Consider the following 17649-nt stretch of genomic DNA (forward strand, 5'->3'; position numbering starts at 1 on the left):
ACGCCTGATGATCGTCTTCCAAAGCAACTACTCTATTCCAAACTTAAGAATGGAAAGCGTAATGCTGGTGGTCAACAAAAGAAGTTGAAAGACTCAAAGCAAATCTAAAAGAAAAAATAGCGTAAACACCGACAACTGGGAAACACTGGCCTGATAGAGCTCCAGTTGGAGAACAGCCTTTACCCAAGGTGTTGTGGTCTCTTGGGGGCCAAAAGAAAAAGTAAAGGGGGAAAAAACTAGATGTAGATTTCCAAAATACTTTGATAAAACACATGTTTTGTTATGTGCAAATGGCTTTAGATACCTATTAGGTCCACAAATTACCATATAGCATACATTCAACACAAAAAACAGCAACAATTTGTTGTTGACAAAGAACAGCTGGGCATATAAAGCGCCCCATTACCTTCTGTAGCTTAGGGCCTCATCAAACCCAAAATCCAGCCCTGATTCCACCCACTCCTTTTAATGGGTTTACTCTGAGTAGAGCTCCTTTGGCAACAATCCAGTGATGCTAAGGTTCGAAAGCTTCCTTATTTGGCCAAAGAATTAATGCAATCACCCAACGGAGGAAAGTGCCGTTGGTTCCCTGCTTACAGAGTTTCCTAATTACGTGTGCTGTTGTGCTCATTATGGGAAGCAAAAGGTTGTCTCAGCCCAAATATGTGTAATCCTAGAAAATTGCCCTTTCCAGCAGATTAGCAGAAGGTGCAGGCTGGGAGTAATTAAGCGCTTTGCTGGGAGGTAAGCAAATTGCAACCATTAATTGCTGTGCTCAGCCCACCTTTTCCCCCAAGGCATCACTTGTCCTGATCTTTCTCACAGCTCTTAATTTTTTAAAAAAATACATTTTTTATAGATTTTCCAGTATCGTTCCAATAACAGCCTCATTATAGCAATGCCCACCTTAATTTGCTGGTGCGGAAAGATAGGTGCTTGGTGCTGGGAGCTTAACACCGTTTTCCAGGTCAAAAGTTGGTCGCAATTTCGTAGAGCTTAATTATGGCCAAGGCCGGTCCAACCATGAGGCGAGGTGAGGCGACTACTTCAGGTGGCAGGATCCATAGGGGCAACAGATCCAGCCTCCAAGGAGCACATCACCCCCTGGTGGCAGCAACAGCTGCGGTGCACTCTTTGGAGACCAGATCTGCCCCCTCCCCAATGCCACCTCTACAGTGGTTTCTTGGTCAATAGGAGAAGCTGTTGGTCTCCTCCCATTCTTGTTCCTGGTGTAGATCTTCACTCACAACCATTTTGTGGTTCATCTCAGGTGCTAAAATGTAGCCCTGATTATTGCAAAGAGCCTGGTTCACATTTTACATGTAGAGTCGGATGGGACCCTGCCCCCCTCAAGCTTAATCTAGTCCAACCCCCTGCAATGAGGAATCTCAGCTAGAGCATCCATAACTGAAACAGTTTAGGGCTCTGGAACCCTCTGACCTCAGTTCAGAGAAAGTGGTGACTCATTTTTCCTCGGAAGAGGTTCAGTTCCTCGGAACTCACCTCTGCATCTGATTTGGTAATTTTTTGTTCTACAGCCCCTGAAGGAGACTCTGAATGTATTGCGTCAGAAACAGCCGTGTGGCTATTGCAGATCCACGAGAAGCAATGCAGAATCGGCCCGGCAGTCCACTGCCTTGGGCTTGTCTCAGGAGCCCTGTGTAATCAAGACCTGGAGGGCTGACCTTGATCCTGTAACATGATAATATAATCAAAGAGCATCGTGGGCTGGAGGAGGACGTGCAGTTCAAGACATCTGCATTTTTATCAGGAGGAGGATCTGCATAGATCTCCACATTGGCCAACCCCAAGTTGATGGACAGTTGCCATAGACTAGAAGAGGGACTGACCCAGAGGGCAGGGCTAGTCACAGAGACTAAACAGAGGCTGGATGGCCATCTTCCTGGGGTTCTTCAGCTGTGATTGGGGTTGGACCCTTGAGGTCCCTTTCCAGCTGTGCAAGTCTATGATTCTATGTCCAGCAGGAACAGGATGGGTTTTGCAGGATGGTCTGGGCCGGCAGGGGAGATTGTCCAGCAGAATCCGGAACTGGATCAGCAAAGCCAAGCAAGGAGCTTCCTCCCAGAGTTGTTGCACAGCGTTAGTCCTGCACTTCGGAAGTTAACAGTTGGCCAACGGCAGGGGCCACGGAGGGCCCTGATGGTGGACCCTGCAGTTCTGCAACAAGAAGTCCAAGCCTTCGTTTGTCTGGTGAATTGCTGGCCTTAATGTCTTATCACTATTTGAAAAGGCGTCTTATCAAAGACAACCCCCTGGTAATCTGTATGTGGACATACAGACGGCATATGCAGATCTACATGTGCAAAGATGCTACAGGATAACTTTGGATTCAGAGACCATGAACCTTATTTGAGATGATGCGATTTTGGATCCCCTACCTCTCTCCCTTCCTTTATTGGATGAAGGTATGCTTTTATTACTATATAAACGAATAATAATAATAATAATGCAATTTTGCTAATGGGTATAATACTGAGGAGTTTCATAGTGGGATTGACTGCCCCACCACATTAGGGGACAAAGGAGGGGTGCCAGTCTAAGGGCTAATAATAATAATAATAATAATAATAATAATAATAATTTATTTATTTATACCCCACCAATCTGGCTGGGTTTCCCCAGCCACTCTGGGTGGCTCCCAACAAAATATTAAAATCACGACAAAACATCAAACATTAAAAACTTCCCTAAACAGGGCAGCCTTCAGTTTTAGAAAAGTCAGATAGTTGTTTATTTCCTTGACATCTGATGGGAGGGCGTTCCACAGGGCGGGCGCTACTAGCAAGAAGGCCCTCTGCCTGGTTCCCTGTAACCTGGCGTCTCGCAGCGAGGGAACCACCAGAAGGCCCTCGGAGCTGGACCTCAGTGTCCAGGCAGAACGATGGGGGTGGAGACGCTCCTTCGGGTATACAGGGCTGAGGATGTTTGGGGCTTTAAAGGTCAGTACCAACACTTTGAATTGTGCTCGGAAACATACTGGGAGCCACTGACCTTTCCCCAGTTGCTCACTGGTCCCCCCACTGGTGGGGGAAGAGTTAGTTGCCAGTGGAACAAACAAACAATAACGCAGAGGCACATGGAAACAGTACACTTTTTCATTCCAATTGTGGTGCTGAGCTGAGAGGGTTAAACCTCATTTCCCAACCCAGCACTATGACAGGGATGGGAAACAACCCCCACATCTCTCCACTCACCATATGGATAGTCTGAAGAATTGGGGGCCTCTACCCTTCTTCCTCAGCTGATGAGGTGAGGAAGGGGGCTGTGTTTGCATTTGTGTGTGTGTACATGCCTGGGGTCATGTGTGACCTGTTATTAGCATGGCCAGAAACAAAACCTTATGTGCAAGACAACAGCCAAACCTTGGGGCAATTCCTTTTTTCTTTTCGTAGTGGAAGCTGCTGATTAACATGGAATTCTAAAGGAAATGAGTCAAGGCCAGATTATTAAACTGAAGAGCTACATGTGCTGTAAGTGTTAGGCAAACCACAAACTGGAAGGGAAAAGGAATGACTCAGAGAGTGTTCCCATCACCCCTTCGATAGCTCAGCTGGTAGAGCGGAGGACTGTAGAGTACTACTGTAGTCATCCTTAGGTCGCTGGTTCGATTCCGGCTCGAAGGAGGAATTATTTTCCTTCTTCTTGGGACAAAGGCTGAAGATGCCTTTGAGGGGGCAATGAAGCAAAACTGCAGCATGATATTGCAGAGGCAAAATCTGTTGAACATGCCGTGTGTCGTTTAATTATATTTGTAAGGTGAGTTGGGCATCGGCAGTTTTTACCATCCAAAACAGAGGGTGTCAACTGCAAGGTGCATATTCTGCTATGTGTGGAAATGTGTTGTGTGGTAGCCAGACCAGAATTTGACATCCTGGAAATTGTTCAGGGACAATAAAACGACCACCACATTTGTAAGTAGCAATCACACCTTATTGCTGCGGCATGTGAGCTTTCAGATGACACAGAACTCTTCCTCGTTCTTTTTTAAAGGCAGAAAAATATGTTTACAATAAAGAACATGGTATGAAGGCAGGGAACAGAAATCTGTGTTTGAGATGCTTAAATTAATAAGCACCGTCTGCAGTTTGCTTCAGCCTTAAGAGGAGAATGGAGGAAGCTCATTGCAGATGAATTAAGGCAATTTCTCCTGATTTCTTGGCACAAAATGTGTGCAGATGTTATATGGTGATTATCATCATGATGATTATCTCCAGTGGGCGTGCAGTGAAATTTTTTGTAGGGGAACAGTTGGGGCCAGAGGTGTTTTTACATGAGTAGAATGTAAAAGATTGAGCTTGAATCCTGACAAAACAGAAGTACTGTTTTGGGGGAACAGCGGGCGGGTGGGTATGGGGGACTCCCTGCTTCTGAATGGGCAATGAAAGTGTGCTTTATTGCATGAAGGACATCTCCCAGCATCTACATGAATGGATGAGATCTGCACAAAAAATGATGACAGTCTGGAAGGAACCTAAGACAGGGCTTAGGATAGGAGTAGCCAATGCAGCAGTGCCCAGATGTTGTTGGACTCCAACTCCCATGAGACCCAGCCAGCATGGCCAGCGGACAGGGATGATAGGGATTTGAGTCCAGCAGTCACCTTCTATATGAACCTTAAATTTAAAAAGCATTGTTGTTGTTGTTTTGTTGTGTCTGACTCTTCGTGACCCCCTGGACCAGAGCACGCCAGACACTCCTGTCTTCCACTGCCTCCCGCAGTTTGGTCAAACTCATGCTGGTAGCTTCGAGAACACTGTCCAACCATCTCGTCCTCTGTCGTCCCCTTCTCCTTGTGCCCTCCATCTTTCCCAACATCAGGGTCTTTTCCAGGGAGTCTTCTCTTCTCGTGTGGTGGCCAAAGTATTGGAGCCTCAGCTTCAGGATCTGTGAGCACTCAGGGCTGATTTCCTTCAGAATGGATAGGTTTGATCTTCTTGCAGTTCATACATTTGATTAACGCTTTTTTATGATACAAGAAGATATTATCCAGAGATCTCTCCATCTCTCCTATGATCCCCTTCTTCAAAGACCTTCACTGGCTTGATTAGAATTCTTGTTCCTTATTGTTTATGTGCGGAGCTCTCACTCACAAAGGCGAGGTGCATTTCATCAAACAAAAATAGCTCATGGGCCCTGCCCTCAGGCTTGTAACCTCAAGGGCTAAACCAGGTGTGGCCACACGAGATCCATGAATAGAATGTTCCACTTTAAAATAGCATCAATAGCTGCTGATGCTGTTAAAAGGTGGTGTATAAACAGAGGGAAATAAAGAATTAAAGCAGAGAAGAGTTTGGAGAGAAGAAACAGGAAGTGCAGAGAAAGGAGTGCTGCAATGTCAGAGGCTATTATTATTTTTATTGTTATTACAAGTTATTACCCTGCCCTAGGTCTCAGGGTGGGTTATAACACAGCATGAACATTAAAACACAATAATACACAATATTAAAAACACTGTTTAAAACAACTTAACATTACAAAAACAAGGTGGAACCTAAGATATTTGAAATATAATGAAAGGAGATGGCAAATTCTCTCTTCTTCATAAGAGAGAGAAGGGTGATTTTTTTTATAATAAAAACCCCCAAACTTATTTGATTTCACTTCCCATAAAATATCTCAAAGCCATTTCCCCGCAGAAACACCAACAATAAAGAAAATGAAAACAATCCCATAAATGCACAAACAATTCCACCTTTTAAAGCAATCCCATATAAAAAAATAATTCAATGTGTGTAAATGATTTAAACCATTCCATATATGCAGTATAAACAAGTAAAAACCACTCCATCTGTGCAAATCATTAAAAACAATGTCACATGTCAGAACAGTTTCAAACCCAGTACAGACAAAACACAGTGAAAGTGACAAGATTTAGCAATTGAAGCTACAGTGGTACCTCAGGTTACATACACTTCACGTTACATACGCTTCAGGTTACAGACTCTGCTAACCTAGAAATAGTGCTTCAGGTTAAGAACTTTGCTTCAGGATGAGAACAGAAATCATGCTCCGGCAGCGCGGCAGCAGCAGGAGGCCCCATTAGCTAAAGTGGTGCTTCAGGTTAAGAACAGTTTCAGGTTAAGTACGGATCTCCGGAACGAATTAAGTACTTAACCCGAGGTACCACTGTATTTCAATGAAAGGGAAGGGAAGAATAAATGATAATACAAGTATTATATCCCACCTCAAATTTGTCCATTACGTCATCAGCTAGTCATCACCCACAACTGAAACTAGACCTAAGTGCACTTTGTACCCATATATCTTTTTTAAAACTTTGCCTCACCCCCACCATCCCACCTTATTGGTGATATATAAATTGTATTGTCCTTGGGACAGAGACCTGCATTTCCCCATCTGCAATTCAGTTACATGACTACTACCACTTATTATAATTACTTGAGTCTTAATATCACTCTTTGAGTTCTGCAGACTGCAGTTTGGGATTCACATGCTCCATCTCGGTAGAGTATGTCGCTCTTAAGCTCAGGGTTCAAGCGCCACATTGAGCAAAAGATCCCTGCATTGCAGGGGGTTGGACTAGATGACCCTCAGGGTCCCAGCAGGGCTCTTCAGATGTGCAATAAGGGAAGGGGTTGTGTTTGTCTGGGTGCAGATCTTTGGAATGCACTGGCTTTCGCTAAGCTTCACAACCATCAATAATAAGCATAAGAATGTTGTCATTTCTGTGTCTCTGACGATGCCCTTGCATGGCTCATTGTTTTCAAAGGAACCCGATTTGCAGCTTTCAAACTTCCTCTTCAGTTGTTTAGTTCCTTCCAGGACGGAAATGCTTCCCTCGTGTTTCACGTCTGTGGAATGCCACGAAAGCGATCAGTACCCTTGCCATCCCTTGAGCTCACTTCAGAGGCAGCAACCATAATAATAACTCACAGCTATTTCTGTCTCCGTCCGTCTGCACATCAGCTAATTAACTTTCCTGGCACGCTCGGGCGATAGTTTTATTGCCCATTTTATAGGCGGAGACACTGAGGCTCTGAAATGACCAGCCCAGAATTTTAATTGTTGACAACTTTATTGAAAGATTGGGGTGGGGGGAGGAAATGGAAACCCTAATTTACAGAGGAGGATGTATTGTAGCTCAAATAGTGCTCGGAAGGCTGCACTGCCCTGGAGCACTGGAGATTCTGAAGGAGACAGCGCAATAATGCAGTATCTTTAAAATAGCAACGCAAAATACAGTGGTACCTTGGGTTACAGACGCTTCAGGTTACAGACTCCGCTAACCCAGAAATAGTACCTCGGGTTAAGAACTTTGCTTCAGGATGAGAACAGAAATCGCACGGCGGCAGTGCAGCGGCAGCGGGCGGCCCCATTAGCTAAAGTGGTACCTCAGGTTAAGAACAGTTTCAGGTTAAGAACAGACCTTCAGAATGAATTAAGTTCTTAACCCGAGATACCACTGTAAATTGGATGGGTTAAGGACTAAGAGGGCAGGAGTGGAAAATGCTGCTGCTGCTATATGCAGCTACCCAATTCTATCAAGGCATGCTTTCCTCAGAAGTAAATCCCACTGCATCCTACAGAACAGGGAATGGTTGGGGTTAGCTCAGTGGTAGAGCGTCTGCCTTGCAAGCCGAAGGCCCCAGGTTCAATCCCCAGCATCTCCAGGTAGGCTTGGGAGAGGCTCCCTGTCTGATAATCCTGGAGAGCTGCTGCCAATCAGTGTAGACAATACTGAGCTAGATGGACCAATGACCTGACTCAGTACAGTGGTACCTCGGGTTAAGTACTTAATTAGTTCTGGAGGTCCATTCTTAACCTGAAACTGTTCTTAACCTGAGATACCACCTTAGCTAATGGTTCCTCCTGCTGCCACCACACGATTTCTGTTCTCATCCTGAGGTAAAGTTCTTAACCCGAGGTACTATTTCTGGGTTAGCAGAGTCTGTAACCTGAAGCATCTGTAACCTGAAGCGTCTGTAACCCAAGGTACCACTGTATAGGCAGGTTTCTATGTTCCTATGCACTTCTTTAAATGGTAGCAACCGTGATGAGAGTGGCAATGGCAAGGCCAATGTTTTGGGCTTTTTAGTGTGGAGAAAAGCGGTGAGTAAAAGGTGACACAAGATGGACGTTCATAAAAGTATGCAGGCATGGAAAAAGAGGTGAGAGAAAATTTCTTCTCCCTCTCTCCTAACGCTTGAACTCTCGCACATCCCATGAAGCTGAATGTTAGAAGCTTCTGTAGAAAGAAAAGGAAGTACTTTGTCGCACAGTTAAACTATGGAACTCACTTCCACAGGAGGCAGCAATGGTCACCAACCGAGATGGCTTTCTAAAAACTAAGGCAAATTCGTGGATGAAGGGGCTATGAATGGCTACTGGCCATTATGGCTATGCTCTGCCTCCAAAGCTAAAGACGGTAAAATAATAATAATAATAATAATAATAATAATAATAATAATAATAATAATAATAATTTATTACTTATACCCCACCCATCTGGCCGGGCCTCCCCAGCCACTCTGGGCAGCTTCCAACAGGATATTAAAAACACAATAAAAGATCAAACATAAAAAAACTTCCCTAAATGTAATGCTTCCGATTCCAATTGCTGGAAGCCACAGGAGGGAAATATGCTTTTGTGCTCAGATCCTGACAAAGGTGTCAGAGACTTTTTTTGCTGTAACCTGCTCCCTGCTTTGTGGCCTGGGACTGGGAGGGTGTGGCCTCGACTGACTCCACCTACAAATATGGCTACCAATCAGGTAGCCCCACCATGGGGTCATTTACTTTAAGGGCTTTTTCCTGGGATCAATATTAAGTTTGAGGGATGCATTTTTAATTAATTTTATTTTTTGCTGCTCTCCGGATTATGTATTTTTATCATTAGGCTTTCCAGCGGTGGACTGCCCGATTTTACTGCATATTTATTAATACGAGAGGTTTCCACTAGCCTGTTGTTTACGGCTGTTTCCCTTTTCGACTCGTCTTGTCACTGTTGTTGTTGTGATTAATTTCTTACACACCCTTTGCCCTAAGGTCCTAGGGCATGCGGCGACAATTTAGAAGACAACATGTAAATTGGTTTCAACAAATTGCGGCCACAAGTATAGGGTGGCTCCTAAAAGATGTACATCTTGAGTGTCAGAGGGCAGGGTAAAGAGGGGCTAGTGTATTACCATATTTTTCGCTTCATAAGGCGCTCCGGACCATAAGGTGCATCTAGTTTTTAGAGGGGGAAATCGAGAAAAAAAATTACCCCCCCCCCCAGTACCAAAGAGGAAAGAAGCCATGACAGCGAGCGGGATCCATCCTGCTCCCTGTCTTGCCTTCTTTAGCTGTCTACGGCAGAAGCCAAGACAGCCAGTGGGATGGATCCCGCTCACTGTCTTGGCTTCTTTAGCCGCGAGCAGCCTCTCCCGGCTGGAGAAGTTGCACGCGGCTATGGCAATTCCCCCACCTCCCGCAAAAGCCCACAGGAGCCATGCACCCTTTAAGGAGCGCGCGGCTCCTGCGGGCTTTTCTACGAGGAGGGAGAAGGGACTGACTGGCCACGTCAGTCCCTTCTCCCTCCTGGGGAAAAGCCCGCAAGAGCCGCGCTCTTGGGGGCTTTTCCTGCCTGCCTCCCCCTTGCATCCGCTCCATAAGACGCACACACATTTCCCCTTACTTTTTAGGAGGGAAAAAGTGCGTCTTAAGGACTGAAAAATACGGTAGGTGAAGTTTGTAGTGCTGGGAGCAGCCTTGAGATTGGTTTCCAATGGAAAGGCAACATACAAATAACTGAGGATGATGACTGCAGCTTACAGCCTCTTCCTCGGCAGTTCTGGCTGCCCACTGGGTCCACCAATAAATAATAATAATAATAATAATAATAATAATAATAATAATAATAATAATAATTTATTTTATTTGTATCCCGCCCTCCCCAGCCGAGGCTGGGCTCACAGCGGCTAACATCATAAAAACAACACAATATGCATAAAAACAGACATCAATTAATTAAAAAACATCTTAAAATTAATTCAGACAAGTTAAAATCTGGGCAGGTAGCAGACACCCAGACAGGAAGAGCTTTATGAGCAATGGCACATGTTTCGTTTTTATTATTTAGCTCTGCCACCCCCAGTGCTCTGTCCCCTTGGTTCCTGGCTCCCCTTTCTGTCAGCTGCCCTGATTCACTTTCCTCTCAACATTGGTCTTTTGTGGAACAGGTGACGCACTCTCACAGGCCCTTATGTAAGGCCCGATGTTTCAGCTGCGACATTCTGGTAAGACCAGAAAGGTCAGGCTTTCTGGAACGTCCCCATTGCATAATCACAACACAACCAGAGATGCAAGAATTCTCCCTCCCATGATCACGGCTTACCTGTGCCTCTTTGATTTCTGATAAGATGAGGTAAGAGGGCCAGTGCCTTGGGAAAAAGGGCACCTGCATTGTGGGGGAGCAATTAGCAAGATAATTGATGATGTTAATTCCCCCCAGCGACTGGCAAGCTGTCTCCTGATCTCCCAGAGGTTTGCTAGAGCTTGTTAAAAGTCAGTTGAGGTTTGCGACTCAGAGCCTTGTGAGAGGTGCAATCAGCTAGACGGTGGCTCATTTTATAAAAATCTTCCTATCAAATGAGTCCTCTGAGGTTGTGTGGCTTGCCTCAGGGGTTTTTGAATATCCAGCAGGATTCCTGGGTTCTTAGCTGCTGGTGTGACACCAACATCTTTTCCCTATCGCTGCATCTCCATGCAAGGAGACGTTCGTCTTTCAGAGAAGCCCTTCCAGGAGCTGGTTTTCACATGTACAATTGCTCTGCAATCCATGTAAATCAGGGATGGGGGAATAACCCATAACCATTCAGATATTATAACAGAGCAATCCTAACTGCAGGACATATGCCATACCCTTTGTTATGTGCTGAGCAACCTGAATCCCTTCGCCGCCACCCCCTCCCCAAACCTCAGGCTTTATATACATTATTTACACAATGGGTCCCGTTTGATTGGCTGACTCTGCTTCCCTCCTGGAGCCTGATTGGACTGTTGTTGCATTCTAGGATCCTCCTGACCCAATAGGCTGATTAACTTCCTCCTGGGGCCTGATTGGGCTGCTCCTGCAGGCCAATCTGGTTGTTGCATGCTAGGATTCTACCTGCCTATTGTTCTAGGATCCTAGCTCAGTACATAAAACCCTTCAACATTTCTCCGATGAAAATAGGGATGTCCTAAGGAAAAGCGGGTGGCGCTGTGGGTTAAACCACAGAGCCTAGGACTTGCCGATCAGAAGGTCGGGGTGAGCTCCCATTGCTCGGTCCCTGCTCCTGCCAACCTAGCAGTTCGAAAGCACGTCAAAGTGCAAATAGATAAATAGGTACCACTCCGGCAGGAAGGTAAACAGCATTTCCGTGCGCTGCTCTGGTTCCCCAGAAGCGGCTTTAGTCATGCTGGCCACATGACCCGGAAGCTGTACGCCGGCTCCCTTGGCCAATAAAGCGAGATGAGCGCCGCAACCCCAGAGTCGGCCACGACTGGACCTAATGGTCAGAGGTCCCTTTACCTTTACCTTTAAGGAAAAGCAGGACATTCTGGGATCAAATCAGAAACTGGGACAGCTTCTGTAAATTCAGGACTGTCCCTGGGAAATAAGGACACTTGGAAGGTCTGCTATGCTGGTATAAGTCCATCACCCCAGCTCATCATTTTGCCAGAAAATCTTACGTCAGCATGATTTACACCAGCATAAAACCCCCCCAAAAGAAGCATTTTGGGAGTGGGATGGGACAAGGAGAGACTGAGTCATGTGGCCTAGGGTCCAGCTTGGTCCATGCTCACCAGCTCTCTCAGCTGGCAGTAGGAGCCTCTCAACCAAGTTTGGAATAGGGGCAACTTACGATGCTGGAGGAGACTCTTGAGAGTCCCATGGACTGCAAGAAGATCAAACATATCCATTCTTAAGGAAATCAGCCCTGAGTGCTCACTGGAAGGACAGATCATGAAGCTGAGGCTCCAATACTTTGGGCACCTCATGAGAAAAGAAGACTCCCTGGAAAAGACCCTGATGTTGGGAAAGATTGAGGGCACAAGGAGAAGGGGACGACAGAGGACGAGATGGTGGTACAGTGTTCTCGAAGCTACCAGCATGAGATTGACCAAACTGCGGGAGGCAGTGGAAGACAGGAGTGCCTGGCGTGCTCTGGTCCATGGGGTTTGATCTTCTTGCAGTCCATGGGACTCTCTAGAGTCTCCTTCAGCACCATAATTCAAAAGCATCAATTCTTTGGAGATCAGCCTTCTGTATGGTCCAGCTCTCACTTCCATACATCACTACTGGGAAAACCATAGCTTTGACTATATGGACCTTTGTTGGCAAGGTGATGTCTCTGCTTTTTAAGAACAGCAGCATAGAGCGGCACAAATTCTTGGAGTTCCCCCCCTTCCCACTGCCCAAAACAGTGAACGTTGCACAACCCCTTTTGCACTTGTTTCCTGATCTTCCTCTGCCAAGATGCAACCCAAACATTTTCAAGCCTTCCCTGACAACTGTTTGTTATTTTTAAAGAAATCTAAACGACGAAAGAAGATTGTCAAGATGCCAGACAACATACTTGCATACTGGGAAACCGCAAATGGAACGAAACTACGCAGAGCCTAGTTTATCATGTGACATAGCATCATGGATCATGGCCTTTTCTCACCACCCCAGACGGAAGGTGATAAGGCAATCACAGGTTATTGAGTAATCTAGGGAATCTCCTTTTGTGTTTCCCAAGGAAGACTTGGGCAAATAATGCACTGAGCATAACACAACAGTGAGCAGAAGGCAGCCCACTAATAAACCATGCTCTGATTTCCAGAGGACCACCTTGTGGAACATAGGAAGCTGTTTGACTTTGGGTCCATTTAAGTCAATATTGTCTACACTGACTGGCAGGGCTCACCAAGATTTTGGACGGGGGGTGGGCATTCCCAGCTCAACCTGGACATGCCAGTGGCAATTGTTCCTAGTACCATCTGCATGCATATCCACTGAATTGAAGTCCATTCCCAGCTTGCTGTTGTGGGGATCACTATTATTATTATTATTGCAAAGGTTGGCTTATACAGAGCTTGGTCCGAGACGTGTAATTATGGCAAAGTACATACACAGGATCAACTTGTTCCAGATCAGTTAAGCCTTAACTGCTGAGAGACTCTGAGCATGCTCTTGAGTTTTGTAAACTTAAAATAATTAAAGGAGCACACAGGGATTCTGAAGTATACTCAGAGTCGAGTGTGGATTTCATGCTCTTTATTCAGCTCAGAGTAGTGAGAAATCGAAGTTCCCCCGAAATGTCTGCTTTATATACATTATTTACACAATGGGCCCCACATGATTGGTCAGTTCCGGGATTCTCCTGTAGGCCAATCAGGTTGCAGATTCACTTCCACCTGGAGTTGGATTGGGTGGCTCCAGCGGACCAATCAGACTGCTGCATTCTGGATTCTATTGTTCTAGGACCAATCAGACTGCTGCATTCTGAATCCTATTGTTCTAGGACCAATCAGACTGCTGCAATTTGGATCCTATTCAATTCAGTACATAACAGATTCCCAAATAAAACAAACTGATCCACATTTCTTCAAAACCTTCACAAGAAGTTGACTGTTTTTTTTAATAGGTTAACTTTTTAAACATTCCGCAAGAGGAGGTGCTTGCAGGTTCCTTAAAAACAAAAAAGCTTTTTGAGTTTGATTCATTCTCTCTCTCTCTCTCTCTCTCTCTCTCTCTCTCTCTCTCTCTCCATTTTTCATTTCAGCTTTAAAGTGAATCTTAAGAGAGCCTCAGCATCATGCACAATAAGAGAATGTGTCGGCATTCCAGAGTTCTTCGTTTTATCTGTAAAATGTGACTTTGACAGTACGGCGGGTCCTTATCTGAGAGTTGTTGTTTGCAGATGACAGCGCACTCTGAGGAAGCTCTGCCAAGACTAATGGACCCTTTCGCCTGAGCCTGCAGGGCGTTTGGCCTCACCATCAGCCTAACGAAGACCAACAACATCCTGGGACATCTGAAGTGGCAGGTGGTTTTGTCTACCTGTCTTCCACCATAACCAGCAACCTTTCTGTCAATGGTGAGCTGGACAATGTCAGCCAGTAAATGGGCATGGCGAAACACACCCCATGGTGCAATAAATGTTGTGGTGTGCCAATGCCATTTGTGGAGCAAACAGATGCACAGGACCCAAGGGTGTTGTTTAGGCATTTAGATGGATAATTTTTGACAGCTTACATGGATGAGAGTTTAAAGCTACACCTACCATAAATTAGTGCAACTATTAAAGGTACAGGAGCCCTCCCCTTCCCTGCTCTGGTTGCTTGCTGGGGCTGGGGAGGGCTGTTTTATAGGATCTGGTGTTGCCGGTTTCACGACTGGTTATCAATAAATGGGAGCGATATCGCCTGCTTTTCTTAGGCATGCTCCCACTGCCCTTATGTTGCAACAGCCACATCTGAATTATCTCTGGCAAGGCTGGCAGAAATTGAAGGTAGGAAGTCAACAGCAGAGAAATATGCAAGCCCAAAAGTGCTCGTTTTCATGTGATCTGATGCATAACAGCAGTGACCAGAGGAGGAAGGACTGCAGAAAGAAAATGTGCCATGAAGCACCTGCTGCAGCACAACCGGACACCTTCATCTGCCTACCTGCAACAAAACATGTCTGTCCCAAATAGAAAAGATTGTAAAATTTTCTTATATGCGGTAACTGCAGCAAGAATATTACTGGCCCAAAAATGGAAGCAAGAAGAATTACCAAGGTTGGAAGAATGGAGGATGAAACTAATGGACTACACAGAATTGGATAAGCTAACAGGAAGGATCTCAAACCCGTGGGATCAGAGATTCAGCGAAGACTGGACTAAATTTACAGAATATCTGAAAAGTATTTGTGATGATCAAACTACGTTTGTAGGTTTACAAGAAGTTCTGTGAGGAGTAATTTAAGAAATATTGTAAAAATGGAAAGGGAGAGATGATCTGTTAAGAAATGTAAAGGCAATATTAAGTCAAGAATTGCAAGAGATGTGAACACGACGGAGGATTATCAGAGGAGCTGAAGGGAGTCCAAATAAGAATATGTGTGTAATAATCTGTGTGGTATGTCTTTAAAATTTTAAAATTTTGTAAGCTAAAACTAATAAAAAATATTTAAAAAAACAACAACCAAACATGTCTCTCCCGTATCAACCTCTACAGCCACAGTAGTGGCTTGATAATCTCTCAGAGAAAGTTTTCTTATGCTTTCTCCACCCTGGATTGGCCACATGGGTCTATAGCGTAGCCAATCAGGGTCAAAGCAAAAACAGGATGTCATCACTTAGCAGGTACAAATTAGGTATCTGATGTCATTGCTGCAATCAAGTGAGGCAAGCAAGAATGAGGGTGATGCTTCCTAGATGAGTCACATGGATGATCCCAACCAACTGGCGAGCATGACCCTTCTATTGTGTTACGTAGCCAAACACATCTGATTATGTGATACGTGATAACATTACTAAGGGCGACGGAGGTCAATTTGAAGCGCTGCAAAGCCACATCTAGAAGATCCCCACCTGACTGACAACAACTGAAGATGTGGACTCAGAGGTGGAGGCATATTCAAAAGACCCGAGTGGGGGCAACTTAAAAGAGCAGGCGAACCGTTTCGCAAGGGCTTACAGAATAATATTCCATGTGTTTTCAAACACTGATGAAAACGATTCAGATGAGTCACCTTTATTTATTTACTCACTGCTTATGAATTTTTAAAGGCGGCATAGCCTTACAACGGATCAAGGAGGTTTACAAACTTCTGAGCCACCCCCTTGATCACCAAAAATGCCTGTCTGGTGACCACAGCCCTGTGCCCCTGCGTGCCGGTGGACATCCCTGGCTGCCCTCAGGGCTGATTTCATCGCAGTGTCAATCCAACCATGTGGCAAAGCCGTGTGCTCTCCGGCAAAATAGACCCTCCCCTCCTTGTGGGCGAGGGCCTCCGCGTGTTCGCTCAGCTGGTAAGGCCTGAAGAGGGTGAAGGCCCCCATGGCGTGGGGGTCCAGGTTCCATTTTTTGACCACCCACCGGCTGCAAAGACGCCTCAGCTCTTCCAGGGGGCGCTGGTGGATAGTGGACAAGTCCCTCAGAACCACGTCGACAGCCTGTTGGGGGCTGAGGGGGGCGAAAAACTCCGAGTCGTCCCCATAAGTCTGGGAGCCCAGGATGACCCCCAGGCCGCTGGAGAAGTTGTGGTTGGGGTAAGTGGTGATCCTAGAGGCCAGGTCACTGATGGAGGTTCCACCGTAGATCTCTTCTCCTTCTTCCTCCCAGAACTTCTTAGAACAGGCCAAGGCCACTTTGGTGGCTCCTGTGGAGTGCAGAGAACGGAGCGCCTGGGTCTTGGCAGGCGAGAGGGGAGGGTGGAAGCGGATGAGGCGTGTGGCCTCTGCCGTGGACGTGACGATGACGTAGTCAGCCAGGATGGTGTCCGGCAAGGCCAGGGAGCTGGAAGGATGGTAGAGCACCGAAACCGTGTCCCCTTCTCTGAGGATCTCCGTCACGGTGCTGTTGAGCATCACGGTGCCAGCTGGGAGCGATTGGTGAATAGCCCTGGGCAGCATATCGAACCCGCCAGCAATCTCATCGTACCTGGAGGTCAAGAAAAGGCAGAAGAGGAGTCGTTTCTGCTAGACATGCTCATTCAACTACCAGTGTGTGTGTGTGTGTGTGTGTGTGTGTGTGTGTGTGTGTGTGTGTTTATTTATTTATTTATTGAATTTATATACAGTGGAATCTTGGTTCTCGAACTTAATTCGTTCTGGAAGTCCGTTCGACTCTCGAAACGTCCCAGACATGTGGGTAGGGATGTGGGATTCCTCACACAGGCCCTCCACACCTCCTGATCCCTCCACCCGTTCCCACGTGTTTAGCAGAATAAAAAGGTAAAGGGACCCCTGACCATTAGGTCCAGTTGTAAAAGACTCTGGGATTGCGGTGCTCATCTCGCTTTATTGGCCGAGGGAGCCGGCGTACAGCTTCCGGGTCATGTGGCCAGCATGACTAAGCAGCTTCTGGCTAACCAGAGCAGTACACGGAAATGCCGTTTACCTTCCCGCCGGAGCAGTACCTATTTATCTACTTGCACTTTGACGTGCTTTCGAACTGCTAGGTTGGCAGGAGCAGGGACTGAGCAACGGGAGCTCACCCTGTTGCGGGGATTCGAACCGCCGACCTTCTGATCAGCAAGTCCTAGGCTCTGTGGTTTAACCCACAACACCACCCGCGTCCCGGTTTAGCAGAGTACTGAAAAGTAAATTCCCCTTCATGGGGAATTTCCCCCGGGGAGCCAGCACCTATGCAACCTGCTTTCATTACCTCTTTTCACGGGTAAACAGGAAAACTTCTCGGAGGAATTCAATGAAACTGCGGGAAAACTCCGCGCTCAGGTTAATCAGGTCTCCAATCATTCGGACGGCTGCGTGGCTTAGATTTCCCTTTTCGATCAGATATGCCTGTGAAGGTGGAAGAGTATATGAGGAATAATATGGCTGCGCTCAAGTGGAAATATTGATAGAGCTTAAACACATCTTTGCCTAAAATTCAAAGGCTGCCGTATACCCTAAATTAAAAATAACTAAACTAACAAGTTTTGAAAAC

The 17649-nt window shown here is 46.0% G+C and overlaps 1 protein-coding gene across 7 annotated transcripts in view; it reads right to left on the reverse strand.

Moving 5' to 3' along the window:
• Positions 1-15716: 15716 nt before the first annotated feature.
• The window catches only part of LOC310837577 (L-amino-acid oxidase-like), a 28711-nt gene continuing 26778 nt past the window's right edge, over positions 15717-17649 (reverse strand). For all 7 annotated transcript variants that reach the window (XM_083724397.1, XM_083724398.1, XM_083724401.1 and 4 more), the window contains 2 exons: positions 17368-17504; positions 15717-16641 (listed from right to left, as the gene is read on the reverse strand). In XM_083724397.1, the coding sequence (XP_083580523.1) occupies positions 15789-16641; positions 17368-17504 (990 nt within the window). In that variant the 3' untranslated portion in view covers positions 15717-15788. The remainder of the gene's footprint in view (positions 16642-17367; positions 17505-17649) is intronic.

Source organism: Podarcis gaigeae, assembly GCF_964106915.1.
Source record: "Podarcis gaigeae genome assembly, chromosome: 2".
Taxonomy (NCBI): domain Eukaryota; kingdom Metazoa; phylum Chordata; class Lepidosauria; order Squamata; family Lacertidae; genus Podarcis; species Podarcis gaigeae.